This window comes from Rattus norvegicus, chromosome 10 (genome assembly GCF_036323735.1).
Source record: "Rattus norvegicus strain BN/NHsdMcwi chromosome 10, GRCr8, whole genome shotgun sequence".
Lineage (NCBI taxonomy): Eukaryota > Metazoa > Chordata > Mammalia > Rodentia > Muridae > Rattus > Rattus norvegicus.
This window is the reverse complement of record NC_086028.1, coordinates 9,702,333-9,722,801: the sequence shown is the minus strand read 5'-3', so window position 1 is coordinate 9,722,801 and position 20,469 is coordinate 9,702,333. Positions and strand designations below refer to the sequence as shown.

The 20,469-nt window shown below is 44.3% G+C and overlaps 1 protein-coding gene across 18 annotated transcripts in view; it reads left to right on the top strand.

Moving 5' to 3' along the window:
- Rbfox1 (RNA binding fox-1 homolog 1) overlaps nucleotides 1–20,469 on the top strand; it is a 2,095,840-nt gene that overhangs the window by 1,031,847 nt on the left and 1,043,524 nt on the right. For 4 of the 18 annotated variants that reach the window (XM_063268861.1, XM_063268872.1, XM_063268859.1 and 1 more), the window contains exon 1: nucleotides 1,322–3,943. The exons of 6 other annotated variants lie outside the window; for them this stretch is intronic. In XM_063268861.1, the coding sequence (XP_063124931.1) occupies nucleotides 3,899–3,943 (45 nt within the window). In that variant the 5' untranslated portion in view covers nucleotides 1,322–3,898. Of the gene's footprint in view, nucleotides 1–1,321; nucleotides 3,944–4,030; nucleotides 4,321–20,469 lie in introns of those variants that run through there. 8 more of the 18 variants (XM_063268867.1, XM_063268868.1, XM_063268884.1 and 5 more) reach the window with 8 other exon arrangements.

Below are 20,469 nucleotides of genomic sequence, written 5' to 3'. Positions count from 1 at the left end.
GAAACAGGTCGGCTGTGTGTACACAATTCCACTGTAAATATGAAAATGTTAATCTCCCCATATAAAGATAGATTACATGTTATATATGTATATATGATCTTTCTCTTTGGATTTTTTGCTTAACTCCATTTCTCATTGGTAGCTGTAAAAAACTTGGCATCTGTTGAATCGTGCTCTTGGCTGTGTATGAGCAGCCTGTGTTCAGGGAGATCTTATATACAGTTAGAAGTTTTATGTAGTTGTAGAAAACCTTTCCTCTCCCTCTGTTGGTGGACATATTTCCCTTCACATGCAGCATTGTCTTGTATGAGTCATTTGTAATGACTTCTATTGCTTTGATTTTTTCAGTGTTGGGGGTTGACCATGAGGCCTCATTCATTCTAGGCAACATCTACCCCTGGCACTGTTAGTTTTCTTCATTTTGAGACAAGTTCTGAACAGCCTTCGTTGGCCTACAGCTCAGGTAGACCTTGAACATACACTTAAAGAATAGTTGTGAATAGAGACTTCAGAAGCTAGGTCAAGTTATTACTAAATTGCATTTTTATCTCAGCATTATTATTTTTATTAATTTATTACTATTTTTTACAAAAAAAAATGTGTGCGTCTTCGCATTTGTCTTACTTAGGGTTTCTTCTGCTCTGATGAAACACCATAACCAAAGCAACTTGGAGGAAAAAGGGTTGATTTTACTCGCAGTCCCACATAACAGTTCATGATCAACCGCAGTGAGGGCAGGACCTCGAACATCACAGGAACCTGGAGACTGGAGCTGATGCAGAGGCCATGGAGAGGTGCTGCTTCCCAGGCTGCTTTTACAAAGAACACAGGAGCACCAGCCCAGGGACGGTACCACCCACAATGGGTTATGCTCTCTCCTATACATCACTAAGAACACTTCATACATCATAGGGACATTTTTTCACCTGATGTTCCCTGCTATCAAATAACTCTAATTTGTGTCAAGTTAGCATGAAGCTAGCCAGAGCAGCATTTTTCAGTTCTTCAGCTCTTTGCATAGCAATGCATGCAGGGATGATGTATTTGTGTTTTGTTTTTATTGCTGTATAGTATTCCATGCAAGGACATGCTATGTTTGTACGATTCCAATGGGTGTCTAGTTTGTGGGGTTTCCTCCTATTATAATTGGTAGAAAATTGCACAGGAGAATGTACCTTTTGGGTGTTAACTGTGAATCTGTTTGCTGCTCGTTGGGTATGCATAGTTTCCCAGTAGTGATCCTGTGCCTGGGTGCATTTGGGTGGCTCTTTTCCCATTCTTGCAGGGAGACATCCTCCCTCCCTCCCTTCCAGAAAGAAACAACCTTGTCCCGGCATCGTCTTGTCTTGTAGCTCCAGATGCTTGTGGAGACCCCTAGTTCCCTGTGGATGAATTCGGACACTGCCTTAACTCTTTGCTGTGCCATATCCACATGAGTATAGCAATTTATATCAATAACCAGGTCTGGCAACATCTGCCAAGGTTGTCACACTCAGTGATTAAATGGCCATATGTGCCCGAGAACACAGGGACAATGAGGCTGTAATTAGGACTCACTGTCTCCCCACTGGCCACCCGTTCCACGATTCACTTCGAATAACCTTGCTTTTGTGAACTGATTTGTGAACCAAATTATCCCACGGAGAATGAAGTTTGTGCTGTGATGAAAATACTTTCTAGCCATGGATCTTAGTAAGCACACAGGACACCAGCAAGCTGAAGCCTAAACACCTTTCTTTTCCCCCTAATTCTTTTGCCACAGGCATCCAGGGTCTGACACAGGTTAGAAGTTAACTTTGGGTCTGCAGAGGTGCCACAGTTGGTAAGGTGTATGAAGCCGTTGAGCTTCAGAAACACAAGATCTTAGCATGCTCATATTCCCAGAAATGCTTAGTTGTGCAGTGCCATCCCCAGCCATACCATGAGTTCAAGGCCAGCCTAGGAAACACAAAACCATTTGGAAGAAACTGGGGAGTATAATTCACTGTGTATCAGCTCATCCTTGGAAACCCATTTTCACCTGATTTCTTCTTTTCCTTCCTTTAAATGTCACTGTACCCAGAAAAGGCAAACAGGGGAAAGACAGAAAACTATGATTAACACCCCCAATGAACTAAAAGCACTATTGTACTGCCATATCAAAACACACTTCAAACGGAAGGAGAAATTCCCTTGTCATTTACTTCCTGAGGTGAAAGAGACAGGTGATGGTTATATAAGACCTTGGCACATTCAGGGAAAACCCTGGAAAAATGGCCTCAGTGTGGAGCTACAATAAACGTGAGAATAAATACTAGAGAGATTTGTCAAGTTTTAAATTTGCTTATCAGTGTAGAAAGCTGCCATTTGCTGTGTTCTAGGTCTTCACGTTTTAAATAAGATAGTTTGGCAGGGCAGTGAGAACCTCACTCTTCACCAAAGGTAGTTCAGAATATACATGTTTGTACACACACACACACACACACACACACACACACACTCATTCTTACAGGTAAATACAGATTTTTGTATGTGTAAAATTATTACATCAACTCACCATACACTTGAAGAAGCAAAGGCATTCTCAGGAATGTATAGTGCAGTTTCCACAGTGAGAAAGAGAAAATGAGAACATTAATTGTTTTATATTCAAAAGCCCTGTTTCCATAAATGAAGGTTTAGACCCTACGAAGAACATCTTTGTCTGCTAATGGAAATTAGAATCGTGTGCCATTAACATGTAACCTAACTGGTATTAACACACACACACACACACACACACTCTCACACACACACACAGGAGAGAGAGAGAGAGAGAGAGAGAGAGAGAGAGAGAGAGAGAGAGAGAGAGGAGAAAGAGACAGAGATAGACAGAGACAGAGATGGAGACACAGAGACTTAGAGACATAGTGTGGGGTAGAGATTCGTGAAGGTTTGGGGGGGAAAGAATAGGACATTTGCCTGGATGCTGATGTTACTGGAGGCAAATCGCTTTCAAAGCCGATTTTTGAACTTCCACCAAAAGTATGCAGCCCTCCAAAGCAAGAGCAAAGTTCAGCGCTTTCTCATTTAGCACAAGAGCTGGGAGATTTAAGCTGCCAAGGGGTAAACCCACTAAATGGAGTGCAGCTGCCTCATGGGGGGTATGGAGGCAGGCCATGGGCTGTGGTGTGGTGGGGCGAAGGGTCTCCCAGCCTCCCGGAATTCCTCCATGAAGTGGCAGATTGGAAGTCATAAATACTGGCTATGGACATTTTGAATAATGCAGGGAGTAGCGTAAGTAATTGCCAGCGCTGATATCCTGCCTTGGACATCTCATTGCTCCTGAGTTAAAATTGGTTGTCAAGTGAGGACTCTGGGGACCGTGCAAGGTGCCCTATTCTGTCATGTGGTACATATTTAATGCTTGAAAGAACAAGGGAAGAGACACGTGCTGGGGAAGGCGGGGTGGGGAGATTGTGCCATCCGTTTATACTTTCTGAGTGCTTGGCAAAGGTGGGAGGGGTGGCTTGCAGTTCTTCCCTCAGTTGCTAGACTTTGCAAAAATTAATATAAAAACCAGGCGTCCAGTTCGTCTGTCCATCATTTGGCTGTCAGCGCCGCATGGCAGTAGGCTTGTCTTTCTGTGTTCCTGGAGCTTTGATTACCTCCCTGCACCGCACGCTCGCTTTCCCGCTCTGGTGCCTGCTGGATCTCTGGCCCTCTCGCTTGTTCTGGGCCTTGAACACCTGCTGGTGGCTGGAGCAAAACAGCCTAGGCAGGCGGAGGCGCGGCCAGCCCAGCAGAGAGAGCTGGAATCATTGGCATTGCTAGCACGTGGGTACCATTCGCTGCTGCTGCCCCGGCACTTCTCCCGCCTTGCGTTTCTCCCAATGCGATATAGCAAGAGAGGGAGCAGGAGACGCTTTTGCAGCGGGCGATGAAATCCTGGCAGCTAATTGCAGTCGTGGGAGATGCCCTTCAGGTAAGGCGAGCGAGGGAGGCACGGAGACACTATGGGCGGGGGAGCAAGAGACTGGATGGGAGGGAGGGGAGGCAGCGCTGGCACCAGCATCCGAGCATCCCGGAGCCCGCTGGACCGATGCTTGGGAGGAGGGCGCGCAGGGACGGGGGCGGGCGGCAGGGGGAGGAGTGTGCGAATTGACATTCGGGGCTGCCTGTGGCAGGCGAGCCGCCGCCAGCCTCTGTCCAACGTTAGCTCAGAGAAGGTGGCGGGCGGGCGTGTGCACCTCTGGGGCCGCGGATCAGAATCCGGACCTGGCGGTGGATGGAGCTCAGGAAGCCTTGAGAGGCAATGGCAGGACGCAGATGTGTGTCCAGCGAGTGAATTACACAGGGTAGGTAAGTTCAGCTCCGGAGTCCTGTGGGATACGATCTGAATTCGCCCTGCGCTCCCCGAGTGTCCCTCAATACCCGGGGAGCTTAGACGGGCTGGGGGACCAGAGGGTGGATCGATTCGCTTTTACCAAGTGGAAGTTCGCGGGGAACTTCCCTGGAAATAGCCATCCGCTCTGTTGAACTTTATTCCCAGAGATGATTAAGCGTTTATTAAGGACTGGTGTTACAAGACCCGCAGGCTAGGGCTGATTTTGCAAAGAAGATGGGGCGGGGGTTGTGAATGGGCAGATGGGCCGCGCGTTTGGAAAGTTGGCACGCGCTTGTGCGTGCGTGTGCAGAGGCATTGCATGTCGCCAGAGACAGGTCGACCCTGCCCATCATGCTGGCGTCCTGCTCTTACACCATTCCTGATTTCTAGATGCCGGTGAAAGAGGCATTCCACGAACAATATTGAACGTGTGCTTTCTATTGAAAAAATAAATAAACCCTGAGCTGTGCCATCTCATGGCAGAGCCGTCTTTCCTGGGAGAGCCAATGAGGGAACATGTACACACAGTGTTGTACACATCGCTCATTAGAACAGAAACAGCACCTGTGAGGACTCTAGCCCTTCCCTCCAGCCATTACTTCCAGATGATAGGTGAAATTGAGGGTTCTGTGTATTTCTTTTGACAAGAGAGCTGTGTTTTCCTGTCTCCCACTTCGGGGGATTTGATAGGGATTCTGGACCAAAGTTTTGTGGCAGCACCCCATTAGTAAATGATTATATCATCAGTGGAGGTTGAATTCTAGTGTCAGGAGATGGCTCAGAATTTACTCAGGGTTTATATGGTTTTCATTTTAGCCTTGCAGGTATGGGTGTAGCATGTTCTGAGGAAGTAAAACAAATTATTGTGTGGTCATCTTATTGTAGCTACACAGCAAATGGTCTGCCTCATAGGCTTCCAGGCCTTTCCTAAATTCCTGTAGTTTTGACCCCCACAGGCGATAGCTCAAAGGGTGAGAGTATCTGTGGAGGGCAGTGTTGGAGCTTGGCAGTGATTAAGTTTGTAAGGGGTTGTGTTCGGAGCAGTCATCTATATCGGCCACAGCTGTTTACCACGGGCCGGTGGAGATCCCAGCTCTTGCAAGTTCCTCTAAGAAGCCGATTCTGCAGTTCTCAGCTGACTCCATCCCTGTGACCTCAACTGGGATATGGCAAAGATTTGGAAGAAGGAATCGCTCCAGTCAAGACCGAGAAGATGGGAGGGTGTCCCCTCCTCAGCCTCCTTTCTTTCTCTCTTCACTTGTCCATCCATATAGCTGTTTGTACTCGCCTGCCCTTACTTACTTTTTCTTTCCTTCCCGGAGCAGCCTTTCAGGTTGCTTCTGCTGTGCATTGTCTAACAAATATTTAGGACCCAAGAGAGACTGTGAATCCGATTTGCTTTTGCCCCTGGAACACTTTGCTCATACACTAGAAACACTTAGCATCGGATAACCCTTCCCACCCCACCCCCCAAGTATCCTGACCCTACAGAAAATGAACACGCAAACTTTACCCTCCCTTTCTTCTTGTCCGGACTCTGGGGAAAGGCTCTGGCCCCACAGAGAGACCCGATGGCTGGGTGGCTGGCAAGTATCGATTGCATCGAGGACCTGTCTGAGACAAGTGTAGTTTTGCAGCTGTCACTCTGCGTTCAAACTTTTTTCTCTGTTCGTTCCCTGCCTGCATTTTACTGCAGGGCCATTTTAATCTGTCTTCCCTTGGACCTGAGAGAGGTGACTGTCAGCACAGAGGGGCAGCTTTAACTATCACGACAGCAGTGCATACCAAAGTTAAATGTGTTTCTGTGGACTCTTCCAGAGGGCTGGCTGACACCCATCCTCACTGGATCTCTAGAGCTTTGTCTTTTTCTCCAGGAAAAGCGCGATACAAACGTTAAAGAGGACGTGAGGAAACAAAAGGTCTGTTTGAACAGTTGCCTTTCATCTAAGTGATGGTCACATTTTATGATGAGTGGGATATTTGACATTAATCACTCTACTTTCAGAAACCCTCCATCCATTTATTATCTTTGCCTGAGAGTAGAAATATGATTGGAAAAACATTTTTCATCTAAGTACATACTGACGTAGCCTATGGAAGACTTCGTTAACCTGAATCGATTGGTTCAGGGGGTTTGAGCTGAGAAGCTGAAAGTAGTCTAGCAAGTAAGAAAAATACGCCATCTGACAAAGGGTTGTTATTGGGAGGCTGAGATACAGCATTGCATAAAGGAGCTTGCCACCAAGTCTCACGACCTGAGTTCGATTCCTGGAACCCATGTGTGTTGAAGGAGAGAACTGACTCCTGAAAGTTGTCCTTAGATCTCCACATGTGTGCTCTCTCTCTGCCTCCCCCCTTACCCCCTCTCTATCTGTTTCTCTTTCTCTGTCTCTGTCTCTCTCTCTTACACACTGCTACTAGTAGTGATAAAATAAAGAATATAGTAAAAGTCTATTATTAGTATTGACTTCACTTTTAGCTCTTGTACTTTGAATTTTCCATGTTTAATACTGAAATCACCACAAAAGGCCTTAAGGGGACGCTTTGAAAGTAAAAGAACTTGAGTTTAGGTGGGTATGGAGGTGGGAAGGATTTGTAAGGAGATGTTGAAGGAGAAAGACTACGACCAGAGTATATTTTACGGAAAATATGAAAACACAGTGTCTAAAAAGAGATAATTTCCATGGAATCAAATAGCCCCTTTAAACCTTAATTTCTGATCTTGTCCTGATTTTCTGATAAATAGAAAAGTGAATAGGGAAGAGAAGGTCAGCACCCTTCAAGGTGGTGTTGGTTGTTGTTTTGTTCATTAGAACTGATTTTGTTGTTTAGTAGAAACTTGGGAGTGTGAGGGCTCCCTGGCTTTGCAGGTGTTCATGGGTGTCTGGGTTTCTCCTGTTTCTTGTCCCATTTGTGCTCAGCAGAATGTTCTTGTATATTCTAAAACATGATAAGCAGGAGAGAACATGGCGAAGGAGAGTTTTACCATGGTGCAATTAAATTAAGTCACCCGGAGCCAACTGGAATTCTAGTTCTGGGAGACGGGGGTTCATGTCTCATCCCTCAGCCTCCACAACACCAAAGCAAATAAATCTTTTAAAGTCAGCATTTCCATTCAGAACTTAGATTGGAAACTCTCGCAAATTAAATTATCCAAGAACTCTTATGCCCCAAACAATTTCAGGGGCTAATTTTTTTAATTGGTCTTAAGTCAGTGCAAGTTGGGGGGTCATCTGTTGCTTGTGTGCCCGGAAGACCCAAACAGCTAACGTCAGCGGTAACAACTTGCTTTTGATTCAGTAGAACTAGGTTATGAATTCAAGCAATTAAACATGACAAAAAGCCCAATTTCACTGCCTAGATTAGTATGCTTCCAATTTTTCCTGCTCCATAAAAATTTCAAAGTGTTCTTTCTGGTTAGGTGCTTGTATAACCAATAAGTGATGAACGGCTCCCGTTCCTCCCTTGCTGTGATGTCCAAACTCTTTGATGTCACAGATGCGAATACAGTCCACTGGATGTTAGACACAATCAAGCAGTTGCCATGAAATAATCCTGGCTTAGGTTTGAAGCTGGATTGGGGAACGAATAGTAATTAGTTCATTGGCATTTATCAGCTGTGAGTCTATGGCCAGGTCTAATGGAGGCCAAAGGGAGACTCTTCAGACAGAGATAGAAATATGAAAGCATACCCAATGTTTCCGAAGATGTGATGATATCGATAGGTAGATGAGGTGGTAGATAGATATGTGGGTGTATCTATTTGTGTATATGTAGTACATATATGTTATATTTTTGCATATAGCTTAGGCAATGTGAGCCCTGTTTATGGTCTTTTCTTGATTTTGCTCTCTTTCTTTTTACAGAATTGAAGTCTAGCGTTCTGCATTCATGTTTGTCTTGTTTACCAAAGCTTATCTTTCTTTAAAATGGGCAGCCTTTGGGAGCAATGCTTAGTCCAGTCTGTTCTCACTGGATTGCCTGCAGTTTTTTGCCAGTGAGCCTAATTTCCCAGCCTGCTCTATGCCATCGCACAAATATTGTGCATACCCACACATCCCAGGGAGGCCCCTCCAGCACGGTCTCTCTCACACTTCCAACTGCTCCAGCATAACCAAAGTCAAGCATCTCTTTCTGCCACCTCTGTCTGTGCAGAAAGGACATGGTGCCTTCTGGATTGCTATGAGGCTTTGCCGTCCTCTCTTCACTCTTTTCAACCGTTCTGCATCATTTGCTGTTGATGTGTGTACTTGTTCTCAGATTGAAATCTCTGCTTGTCAGAAAATCATGCTGCTATGGTAGGGGGTATCTCCACAGCTGTTATAGTTACTGGGATGCATAGCTAGAGGTCCTGTGTTTGTATTAAAACATGGGGACAGGAAGGGCACTTGCCCGGGCACAGTGACCATCAGAACAGTTCAGTGACTCACATGGTACATTCTGCGTCCTCACACTTGCTTCCTCTGGTGTTGGGCAGTGGGCTAAAGGACTAAAGACCTAAGGCTGCTTCCTATAGTCCTCAGTGTGATTGTGCCCCATAGATATCGCTCCTCCTAATTCACAGACAGTGCAACCATTTTCCAGACTGGGTGACTCAAATAATTAGACTCCAGAATATTTTTTTTTAAATTCAACATACCAAGATACCATTAAAATATATTAATTTGAAGACAGAATGAACTGTGCAGAAGGGTGCTTAGCAGATGTCCTAGGCTAGCAGTTTTATCCGTTATCCAGAATGTTTGGTAACACTGTGGAGATGGCTGTGGTTATCGTGATAGGCACAGGTCACTGCTGGCATTCAGTGGCTAGAAGTCTTGTGAGGACACTCTCCTCTCCCAAGGCAACCAGGAAGAGCTTCCACATAAGTACTGAATGCTCAGGTTGAGTAATGGTGCCCTAGGTCCTAGGTAACATCAGGGTGAGATACTGATAGACTCAAGCCAGTAGAAGTGGGGGCAGAGAATCCCAGCAATTAACATTCTAAAATCTACTCTGGATTCTATGAGTACGCAAAGGCTCCCATTTTCTCATAGGCCAGCATTACTTTGAACATTTTTTCCCTTACATATGAGATATATTTCATTGTAGTTGAGGTGGATGTGTTGTCCCCCACCCCATTTACTCAGTGTTAAGTCTGTCAAGTGCTGGGTAATGGGGTATTTTTTCCACAGTATTGCTTTTCAGAAGAAGAGAAGCATACAGTGACTGAATGAGTGTATCTCGGTGTTGTCAGCCTTGGTTTTCGTCCGTCTGTTTTCAAATGCCAGCATTGTCTTCTTATCTTTCAACCTTTGACACCCAGCTTGGCTTATTTATTTAAACACATATTGCTTCATACTTTCATGCCCAGTGCTGTTGTAAATATTTTCAAATTTAATTCTGCTTTCAACACTAGAAGGTTGGAATTGCTGGGTTCTCCCTTTTCTTTGCACACGAAACAGATGTCCAGAGAAGTAACTTGCCCAAGGTCACCAAGCTAATAAGTGACTGAGGTAGGATTTCAACTCTAAAGTGTGTGCTTTTGATCTTGGGTCCTGATCAGAGTAATTAAAACTTGGAACATCTCTACCTGTACTAAGAAGAAGAGTTTAGGTGTCATTGCGTAATAGATTTTTGAAACAAAAGACACTTGGTTTGGAGACAGTTGACTAAGACAATTGGCATAACCATATTTGACAGCGCATGCATCCTGATAACTACAATTTTATTTTTCAACTAAGCATTCACAGCCAGATGTGGTGGTGGATACTAGTAATCCCAGCACCTGAGGGGTGGAAGGCAGGAAGATCAGGAGTTCAAGGTCATCCTTTACTAGTAGCTGGTGTGGACTGCATGAGATTCATCACAAGCAAAAACAGAATAAAACAAAACAAAATTCAGTTAGAAGAGGTGGCTAAGCAGTTAAAAGTACGCACTGCTTTTGCAGAGGACCACAGCACAATTCCCAGCATCTACGTGGAATATTGTACAACTACCTGTAACTCCAGTTCCAAGTGATCTGACACCCTCCTCTGGCCTCCACAGGCAACCCCCCCATCTCTCTCTCTCTGTCTCTTTCTCTCTCTGTCTCTCTCTTTCTCTGTGTCTCTGTCTCTCTGTCTCTCTCTGTCTCTCTGTCTCTGTGTCTCTGTCTCTCTCTCTGTGTCTTTCTGTCTTTGTCTCTCTCTGTGCCTCTGTGTCTCTCTGTGTCTCTGTCTCTCTCTTTGTCTCTCTGTTTCTCTGTCTCTCTCTGTCTCTCTCTCTCTGTCTCTGTAACAAACACACAAATTAAAAAAAAACAAGTTTTAAAATCAAAGAAGGTTTAAACAAATATGCCAGGTTTGGGAGGTCTGAGGTCCTCTGTGATGACTGAGTTCATATCACCAGAAGCAGCATCCAAAGGCATTGAGGATCACTGGGTAAAAATTCCCATACCAGGCTGAAGAGATGCTTGCTGTGGAAGTGTGAGAACCTGAAGTCTAACCTCCCTGAACTAGAGGTGGTAATGTGTGTCGCAATCTAGCATCCTATGACAGGATGTGGAGATAGGAGAATGCTGAGAAGCTGTCCAGCCAGCCTGACTCACACAACTTGAGAAGAAGAAAAGTTGTCTCAGGGTAAAAGACAAGGACCACATCCAAAGTTGTCACCTTATCTCTAAGGGCACACTGTGACACATATGTGCCAGCACTCACATACATACTCATGCACACAAGGTAAGATATTACATTAGAAGCCATACATTTCTTCATTGACCAGTATTGGGATAGCAGAAATTATTCACCTGGACCCAGCTCTTTAGAGTCCATAAAGAAACACACCTCACTGGTGTCCTGGTTGGCCTGAGTGGTAACAAGGCTGTGTGGCCGTGGAGCTGCTGATTCCTGGTTCCTTTTTGCTCATACCAGTTTGTTTATCTTCTTTCCTTCGGGCCATGTGAGGGACCATGCCTATCTTTTTCCTCTGTTGAATTTTTAGCATGTAGAAAAATGCTATGAAAAGAAAAACAATTTGAGTTGATTTTTAAATAGAAGTGCCAATTTGACACGTTTTATTCTGCTTTAGAAGAAAAATGAAGAAGAGATATCTTACGAGACTCGCAATTAAACACAGATCCTCAGAGTGTGCAGAAAACGAGAGCGGGGCCTCAGTGGACCTCAACTGATGAATGGAAACGACTCTTGAACGGATGGAAGATTTTGTATTTTCCATAATGTCGTCCCCAGGGCATGTGTGGGGTTATAATTCAATACCTTGCATGTTAAATACACCCTCATAATGGGAACCAGAGATCGGAGAAACACCAGTTCCAGGCCAGGGGTCCTTCTAGCCTTCATATCCAGACTTGTCCATTGCTTAAGCCTTGGTCCACAGATATATTTGCTCTGCCCACTGCCGTGAAAAAGGCTTTGAAGTGTTTAATCACAACTTACAATCATGAATCTTTTTTTAACAGGGGGCTAACCACAGATTATTTTTTTTACATAGGAAAAGAGAAAGGGCTGTGCCTGCCCAGCTTGGATCTGCCCAAGCTAAGACCAGTGAGATGGACCATTGAGTTTGCTCCCACCCAGCTCTCGAGGGAGTGTAGGATCTGGGCTGCAAGTGGAAACCATTACTGTTTTGTGAGTTTCAGGCCCAGTGAACTCACAATTGAACAAAAAAAGCAAAGAGCAAATCCTATTTTGGAACTGTCAAAAGGCTCATGTTGGATCCATTATCGTCAAATGTCCTTTTTTAATACAGTTCATTGAATGGCTTTTGTGGGATACCTATTCTGTGTGTCGGTTCAGGAAATGGTTTAAAATGGGGCCAGGATTGGTTGCTCAAAGGTAAAGTAAATGAAATTAAGTACACAGCAGGACTACCCAGTTATAGTCTGTAGATGTTATAGGTTTGTAGTGCTACAATAAAAATATATAAAATATGTATATTCCATTAAGTTATATGTAATATGTATATATGCCATGTGTGTATGTGCATGGATAAAAGAAAGATAGTTATTTAAATACATTCTCACTTTACATGTGAGTGTATAACTGTATGTTTGTATGTACATATTATGCATGCATTGCCTCTTGAGGCCAGAAGACAGCATCAATCTACTTCTCTGGAACTGGAGTTGCAAGTGGCCGTGACTATCCTGTTGTGGACCCTAACAATCTAATTTAGTCTTCTGGAGGGGCAAGTGTCCTTCACTGCTTAGCTGTCTCTCTAGCTCCAGAAATTGCACATTAAAAAGCACCATTTTAATTGTGTCCAGTGACATAGATTTCTAATATATTCCCCTACTGTGATATAAGCCTGCTGTCGGTCAGAAATAATAATGGTGCCCTCACTTTTCTGTTACTGCAATAAAACACTCCCACAAAAGCAACTTAAGGTAGAGAGAGTTTATTTTGGCTCACAGTTTACAGGGATACTGTCCATCATGGACAGGAAGATAGGGCAGTTGGAACAAGAGGGTTGATTATGCAGTCAGGTAGCAGAGAGTGAACTGGAAGATGGGACCAGGGTATAAAGACTTAAGACCCTGCAGCTGTGACCTTCTCTCACCAGTGACTCTCTGCTTCCTAAGGGTTGCACCACATTCCCTCAATAGCACGCAAGAACTAGGAGGTGTTGTTGACCCATGAGCTTGTGTAAGGTATGTCCCATTCAAACTTCAACAGATGACCACCAACCAACATGCTGTCCATGGCAATGATAGTGGCCTACACAAGGAAAAGGATTTATCTGGAATAACTAAGGAATTTCTCCAAGAAGCCATTGGTTATCAGGATACTGATAACGTCAGTTACTGCTGCCCACAGAGCGAAGTGGGCTTTGTTGTAACCCATTAACTACCTGCTCAGTAGACTCCTTATGACTGACTAGGTTGGCTGATTTTCATTGAGCGCTATGGTGTTACCTCCAAGGGCAGCCTGGCTGAGTTGAAACCTCCAGAGGCTCTTTGAAGCAAGTGTCCTTGGAGTACCCATTTGTCATGAGGGAAGACTGAGTTTTGAGGGCAGTTTTCCAGGTTACCAACAACTAGAGCTTTGAAAGAGTTGATTATCAGATTTAAAGCTGCAATTCTTTTTATTATCAGGTAATTTGTTTGAGCCTTGTGGCAAGACTTATAATTTTGGCACAAGATGCAGAGTGATGGATGTATGAGTGAGTATATAGATGAGCAGAGGATGAGTGGATGAGGGTGGATGTGTAGGTGTGTAGAATGATGAAAGGGCAGATGGATGGGTGTGTGGCTAGAGGATGGATGGATGATGGGGAGGAAGGGATAGAATGGTTGATACATAAATTTATTAATGATTCAGAAGAAAATTTGATAAGGAATAGAAATAAAGCTTCCAGAGATATATAATAGCAGAAACAGATGAAAAACTTTATATTTATACACATATGTATATGCAAGTATATATACACTATATAGATTTAGCATCTCTATAAAAATTCATTCATCACATAGATGAATATATGATATGAGAATAGCATACTCAAAAGCACTGCATACATTTTGAAATGTGGACTGGAAACTTCTTGTGTAGAGAAGAGTGTTAGTTCTTAATCATTTTGTATGTATTGTATATGTGCATGTGCATGTGCTTGTGTGTGTGTTTGTGTGTATGTGTGTATGCTAGTATGTGTGCGTTGTGTGTCTGTGTGTGTCTGTGCATCTCTCTCTCTCTCTCTGTGTGTGTGTGTGTGAATGCACATGCCCATATATCAGTTTCCCAGACTCATCACTTTTTGCTTTATTCTCTTGAAATAAGATCTCTCAAAGAACCTGGAGCTACAATGGCCACTAGAGATCCCTAGAAGTCCTCCTGTGTCCCTTTCCAATTCTGGGGTGACAAGCATGTATATGCACCTGGTGCTTAGAATTCAAACTCAGGTTCTTGACATTGTTCAGCATGCGTTCTTACCCATGGATTCACCTCCCCAGGCAAAGTGGAAATTTCTCTGTAATTGTTATGCATCCATCAATGTTCTTGGAGCATGTGATGCTCTGTGGACGTATCTATATGAGTGTCTCCACGTGTATAGAGGATTTATGTGTGGAGGTCCGAGGTCAATCTCAGATGCTGTTCCCCTGGAGTGATTTTCCATGCTGGGTTTGTTAAATATTTAAAACTTCATCAATTTAAAAACATTTATTGCATGTGCATATGTGTGTAATGCCATGGTGCACATGCAGAGGTCATAGGACAACACAGGGAACTGGATCTCTCCTTTCACCATGATGGACTTAGGTCATCAGACCTTTGCTTGTAAGTAATCTAACCAAGCCCCATCATGTTTTTGGAGATGAGTTGGAAACTGGGGCTTGCCAACTAGGCTAGCCTGGCCTGCCATTGAAGTCCAGGGATAAACCCTTCTCTAGTTCCACAGTGTTGGGGTTGAAAGCACACAGTAATAGTGCTTGGATTTTCCTGTGACTTCTGGGGATCCAACGTGGGTCTTCATACTCTTGTAGCAGGTGCTTTACACACAGAGCCATGCTTCCGCCATGGACAACTTCCATATGGAAAATTCCTTTTAAGATGTAAAATCGTTTATTTGGAAACAAGCTCTAATCCCCTCTTCACCCCAGAGCTGATGGAGCTCAGCATAGATGCCATCCTCCATCTCCATGCTACCCTGGCTCTGAAATCACATGGGAAAATTAAGGGAAAAAAATGAAAAAATTCTTAAATAAATGAAGACTTGCTTTGAAATGATAATTCCATTCAGTCGTGGAGCTGACATGCTCCCCAACATGAAGGGCTTGAGTTTTTTTTTTTTTTTTGTTTGTTTGTTTGCAATTCCTAGAAATGTAGAATCTAAGTGTTAACTGGAATGGCTTGACCACGGAGGAAAGCAAGTTTCCCCGATGCTGTAGTCACTTGTCATTCATCAGCAGTACCATGAAATCATGATCCTTATCCTCTCAGCTGCGTGTGTCTGTCAGGGACTGCAGGCTGCTAAAAGTTGTATACTATTATTTTTTTATTCATCTCTGGGTCATTTCATCTTCCCGTGCGAGGCACATGAATGGCTGTGCATGGAAATTGTATTCTGGACTGTGTTTCCCACTGTGAATGATGTTTACTATATATTTATGAAAACACAGCAATAACAAAACCCTTTATATAGCCTTTCAATTTGCTGTAAGGGCAGATAAAATATTTTTATCTTGAGCTGAACTTCATACCTTGGGAGATGCAGCCAGCCCGGCTTGGAATAATAAAACACTTCAGAGAGAGCCAGGTACTTTTGAGTTTGCTTCAGAAGCCTGGGCACTTCACTGACCACAGTGCCACTCTTTGCAATATGCTACCTGAATAAACAAAAGGCAGGACTGATCAGTACAGTGCACACAACATCCAACAGAAGGAAACAGAATTTGAGTGGTTTGGGGGGGTTGTATGTGTACCCCTGCACAAATGGAGGCCAAAGGAAGCCCCTGCCCCATGACTCTCTACACTGTACTCTTGAGACAGGGTCTCTCACTGAACCTAGAGCTAGACCATCAACCAGTGCACTCTCAAACGCCACTGCACTGGTGTGACACACATACATGCTCATGCCTGGCTCTTTACATACGTGCTGATGGTTGACTGTAGGTCTTCATGCTTATGCAGCTAATGCTCCTAACTGCTGAAGCCATCTTCCCAGGCTCAGGCATCATGAAGTCTAAAGATACATCTGTGGTGAATCTGCACAAGACTCAGGTTGATATGATATGCACCTTGTTCTCCTCAATGACAAAAACTACTGGGAGAAACCCCAAAGCAGAGTTAGGGCTTTCTTCTACAGGTTTGCTTAGTCTGGGTTAGTGTGTCTGCTGAGTTTATTTTGCACATGCATCTGTACATCTTCATGGTCTTGCACATATATGTGAGGTGACCATGTGTGTGTCCATGCGTGATGTAGGGAGAAAAAGCTGTTGAATAGCTTCCTCCATCACATGCCTCCTTAATGTTTGAGGCAAGTGTTTCTGAGAATCTAGAGCTTACTAATTTGACAAGATTTGGTGGTGAGTGAGCCCCAGGGATCCTCCTGCCTCTGCTTTCCTGGTGCTGGGGCTAGGATTCAGATGCACACTCCATGATGTCTAGCCTTTTACGGCAGATTTGGGAGAAAGACAAACTTGGGTCCCTGCGTGGCAAGCACTTTACAAGCTAAGCTATCTCTCATTGAGTTCTTTAAAACACAGGCATAACTATGTCCCATGCACCCTCTTGCACTTTCTTCCTGTGGTAATATACTCAGTGCCCAGTTACTGTAAATCGGTATTTGTCATAGCATTTCCAAGCTGTTGTTATTGCCAGGATCCATTAGACTTCAAATGCCCCCAGATTTGCCCAAGCTTGACTCTAAATCTGCTTAATTCTATACCACATTCAGGTTCATGTCTCTCCATTCTCAGTTTCTTCCCAAGGTTTCCTTTTATATTCACATACCCCCTTCCTTTCCTTCTACTTTTATTTAACCCCTGAATCCCTGCCATGCATATCCCTGTCCTTCCCTCTCTAAATATATCATTTCACAAGTGTCACAATAGCCATAGTCACAGTATTAACCTTCTAATTTGTTTTTAAAATGTTAAGTGTCTGTGTTTGTGCACACACACATGTGGGTGGGTATCATGTGTATGTAAAGAGGCAGAGGTTGGTTTCCATACTCTTTATTGCTTTCCATATAATTTTTTTTCATACAGAATCTCTCACTTAGCCTGGAATTCATCGTTTGGCTAGATGGCTGACCATCAAACTCCAGGGACTCTTCTGTTTCTGTTGCCCAGCGCTGGCTTACCAATGTGCTTTCCAGATGCCCGGCCTTCTCGGGAGTGCTGAGGATTAGCATGCAGGTCTTTGTGTTTGCTGTTATGTGTGGAGCCATCTCTCCAGCCCTCAGCATTTAGCCTTGTGATTGGCATATTTACTCAGCATCCTTCCTTATAGTTTGTCTATGGCTGGTGTTCACGGTCATAAATGCCCCACTGAAGGATATGTAAGTGAAAATGTTCTCACACGCAAAGCTGCTATGAACATTGTGTGTTTTCATGACCATGCATCCCGTTTCTCTGGGACCCAGGCCCAGTAATGAGCTTTGGCCATTTTTAAATTCTTCCACAGTAGAGAAAAACGCAAGTGTGTTGTGCCCATGGGGAGTGGATGCCAATTGCCTACAAACAGATATGGGTGGGTATGGAAAGCCCCTCCTAATGTTTATTTCTATGCAAACATAAATGGAAAGAGTAGCCAGCATTTCTGCTGCATCTAGCATATGCCAGTCTGTATCCTAAGGTTGTTTTATACAGAAACCCAGTTATCCCCAAGTTGCCTTACAGGCCCTGTTGGCTGCTATCCCCTCATTTACAGGTGAAGGAAGAATGGGGGGTGCAAGACACTTACGTGACTCTCTGGAGATGGAATAATCTATGACCCTCAGAGTTATTATGCTGTGAGGATGTCCCAGTTTTAACAATTCGTTATTACATTGAAATGTGTGTGTTCCTGTGTATGTATGTGTACCACTTGAGTGTAGTTGCCTAGGACAATCAGAAGAGAGTGCTGGATTCCCTACGGCTGGAGTGATAGGTGTTTGTGAACTGCCTGACCTAGGTACTAGGAACTGAACTGGGGTCTTCTGTAAGAGCAGTAAGCAGTCTTAATCACTGAGCCATCCTCCAATTGCAAGACCTCTTTCCCACAGCCATCATTAGAAACCGCTGGGCTGTCTGTGATGGCGCCATGCATTTTGGTTACATCTATAGCTATGAGTGTAGCAAAACCCTCAGTTGACTTGGATATATACAACAGTCAGGGAGCTGACGTCATGGGCCTGTTAACTCACTACTTTGCCTCCAGACTTGTTCTCTTTGAGTCTCTGTCCTTGGGCACAGGACTCAGGCATTTCTATTCCCCCTGTCTTTTAAGATTTCAGTGGCAAGCCAAAGTTAAGTTCTACTGAAGTTCCCCCTGGGGAACCAATAAACATGGTAGACTTCTTTAAGAGTATGAGTGAAGGATGACTTGTGGTACTGGGAAGTCTTCACCCAGAATGGATAGCCACATGGATAGACCACTTCTCAGCCAACCTCTGCCACCTTATGTACTCTAACCCTTGCCAAGATCCTGTGGTCAAGTACAATTAAGAAATAATTGCCTACAGTGGGCTAGGAAGAGTGTTTGAGTAGTCAGGTAAGCGTCCCAGGAAACTCTTCACCCTCTTACTACGCAGGAACGCCAACAAACCAGCTGTGATGATCTTTCGCAAACAAGCACATCTGGTCCCATGCTGATGACGGCTGTTTGGCTCAGGGGATTGTGCTCAACAACACTTTCTGAGACAGATGGATGCTGCTTCTGGCTTTTTGGATCTCTAAGAAATAGGTTTCACAGCCCTCTCTTGGTGACACAGTGCAGTATTTCATAGCTCTCCATGGTGCTAGGCTGTGCCTTTTGAAATGGCCTAGGTCATTCCTCTGGCAGTTTGGCTCCTTCTGTTATTGGGCCAGTATTCTCAAAAGCTGTAGAGTTGGTGGATGACTAGGTCCACTCACCAACTCAGTATAGCCATTTCTAACAGAATCCCCAGAGTCACGGAGATTCCATCCTTCTGAAGGCATTTTCTATTTCTCTCTGGCTTATAAAGTATTTAATATTTTTTTCATATGCCTCAGTGTAAAGCCATCTGTTGCAGTGACAGGACAAAATGTTGACAAGAACAAGCGTATGCTTATGGAACAATTCCATGAGACATTAACAAGGAAGATATGTACTACTAGAGATATCATGGAGAGGAGAGCCAGGGCGACCTGGGAGGCCCATTAGTGCACTGACTCTTCTTACTGGTCATGCACCCTTTAACATGCCCTGGAAATTTAGACTGGATGATCATATGTGCTGACAGAGACTTTTCTGAAAGGAGAAAATGGCCTTACCCAATATTTAGAATTTATATCGTCTGCCATTTCTTCCTTTCCTTTCCCTTCCTTCCTTCCTTCCTTCCTTCCTTCCTTCCTTCCTTCCTTCCTTCCTTCCTTCCTTCCTTCTTTCCTGCCTTCCTGCCTTCCTGCCTTCCTGCCTTCCTGCCTTCCTGCCTTCCTGCCTTCCTGCCTTCCTGCCTTCCTGCCTTCCTGCCTTCCTGCCTTCCTGCCTTCCTGCCTTCCTGCCTTCCTGCCTTCCTTCCTTCCTTCCTTCCTTCCTTCCTTCCTTCCTTCCTTCCTTCCTTCCTTCCTTTCTCTCTTTCCTTCCTTCCTTTCTTCTTTCTCTCTCTCTCTCTCTCTCTCTCTCTCTCTCTCTCTCTCTCTCTCTCTCCCTTTCTTCACTGGGATAGACAGTGTGGGAACCTGCTTGGTTCTGAGCACCAGTATGGCCGTCACCACCGAGCCGTGATTTTATACACTCACAACTGTTCCTCATGCCTTCCTCCTTAATGGCTGCATTGCAGCTTTGCTAATAGAGTGACAGTCAGCAGGGAATCAACTTTGGCTGCCCACTTGAATGTATCCTCTTAGGAGCAGCAAACATTCAAAATTGCTACTGTCCCATGCTCTTTGTAGAGCTGGAACCTGGTGAATCAAAGCAAGGCCTCCGAGCTCAGGCACCAGCACTCTGAGGGAGCAGAGCAAAACAGCTAACTGCTTTGGGTGTAGTGTCTGACAACTGCTGTGCAAGATGCCATGTGCTGACTGGCTCGTCTGGGCCTCTTGGACGGCTTATGTGACAGGGTGGGAGGCATTCTTCTTTTATAGGTGAGGTTGTTATATTTCATATGACAATGACTGTTAAGGGCTCTGGGATTTGACTACAGTTGCCACCGGAATGGTTATGCTCGGCCGATGTAATGGAGGTGAGAAGACAGGGCACAATACCACCCCCAGCAGTTATTTGAGGGGCAGAGATGGAGAAAGGGAGGGACTACAGGGAGCGTGGGCTCTCCTTTGTTTCTTGACTAGTTCATTGCTCTGTGGCTAAGGTTAATAGTTGTACAGGAAGGAAGGTTGTTAGAAAGATGAAGGAAAATAAAATGAATGTTTTAAAAATTTTTAATTTCATTTACTTTGTGTGTGTGTGTGTGTGTGTGTGTGTGTGTGTGTGTGTGTGTGTCTCGCATGTGCATGTGTCCATGTGAACCACTGATTTATGTGT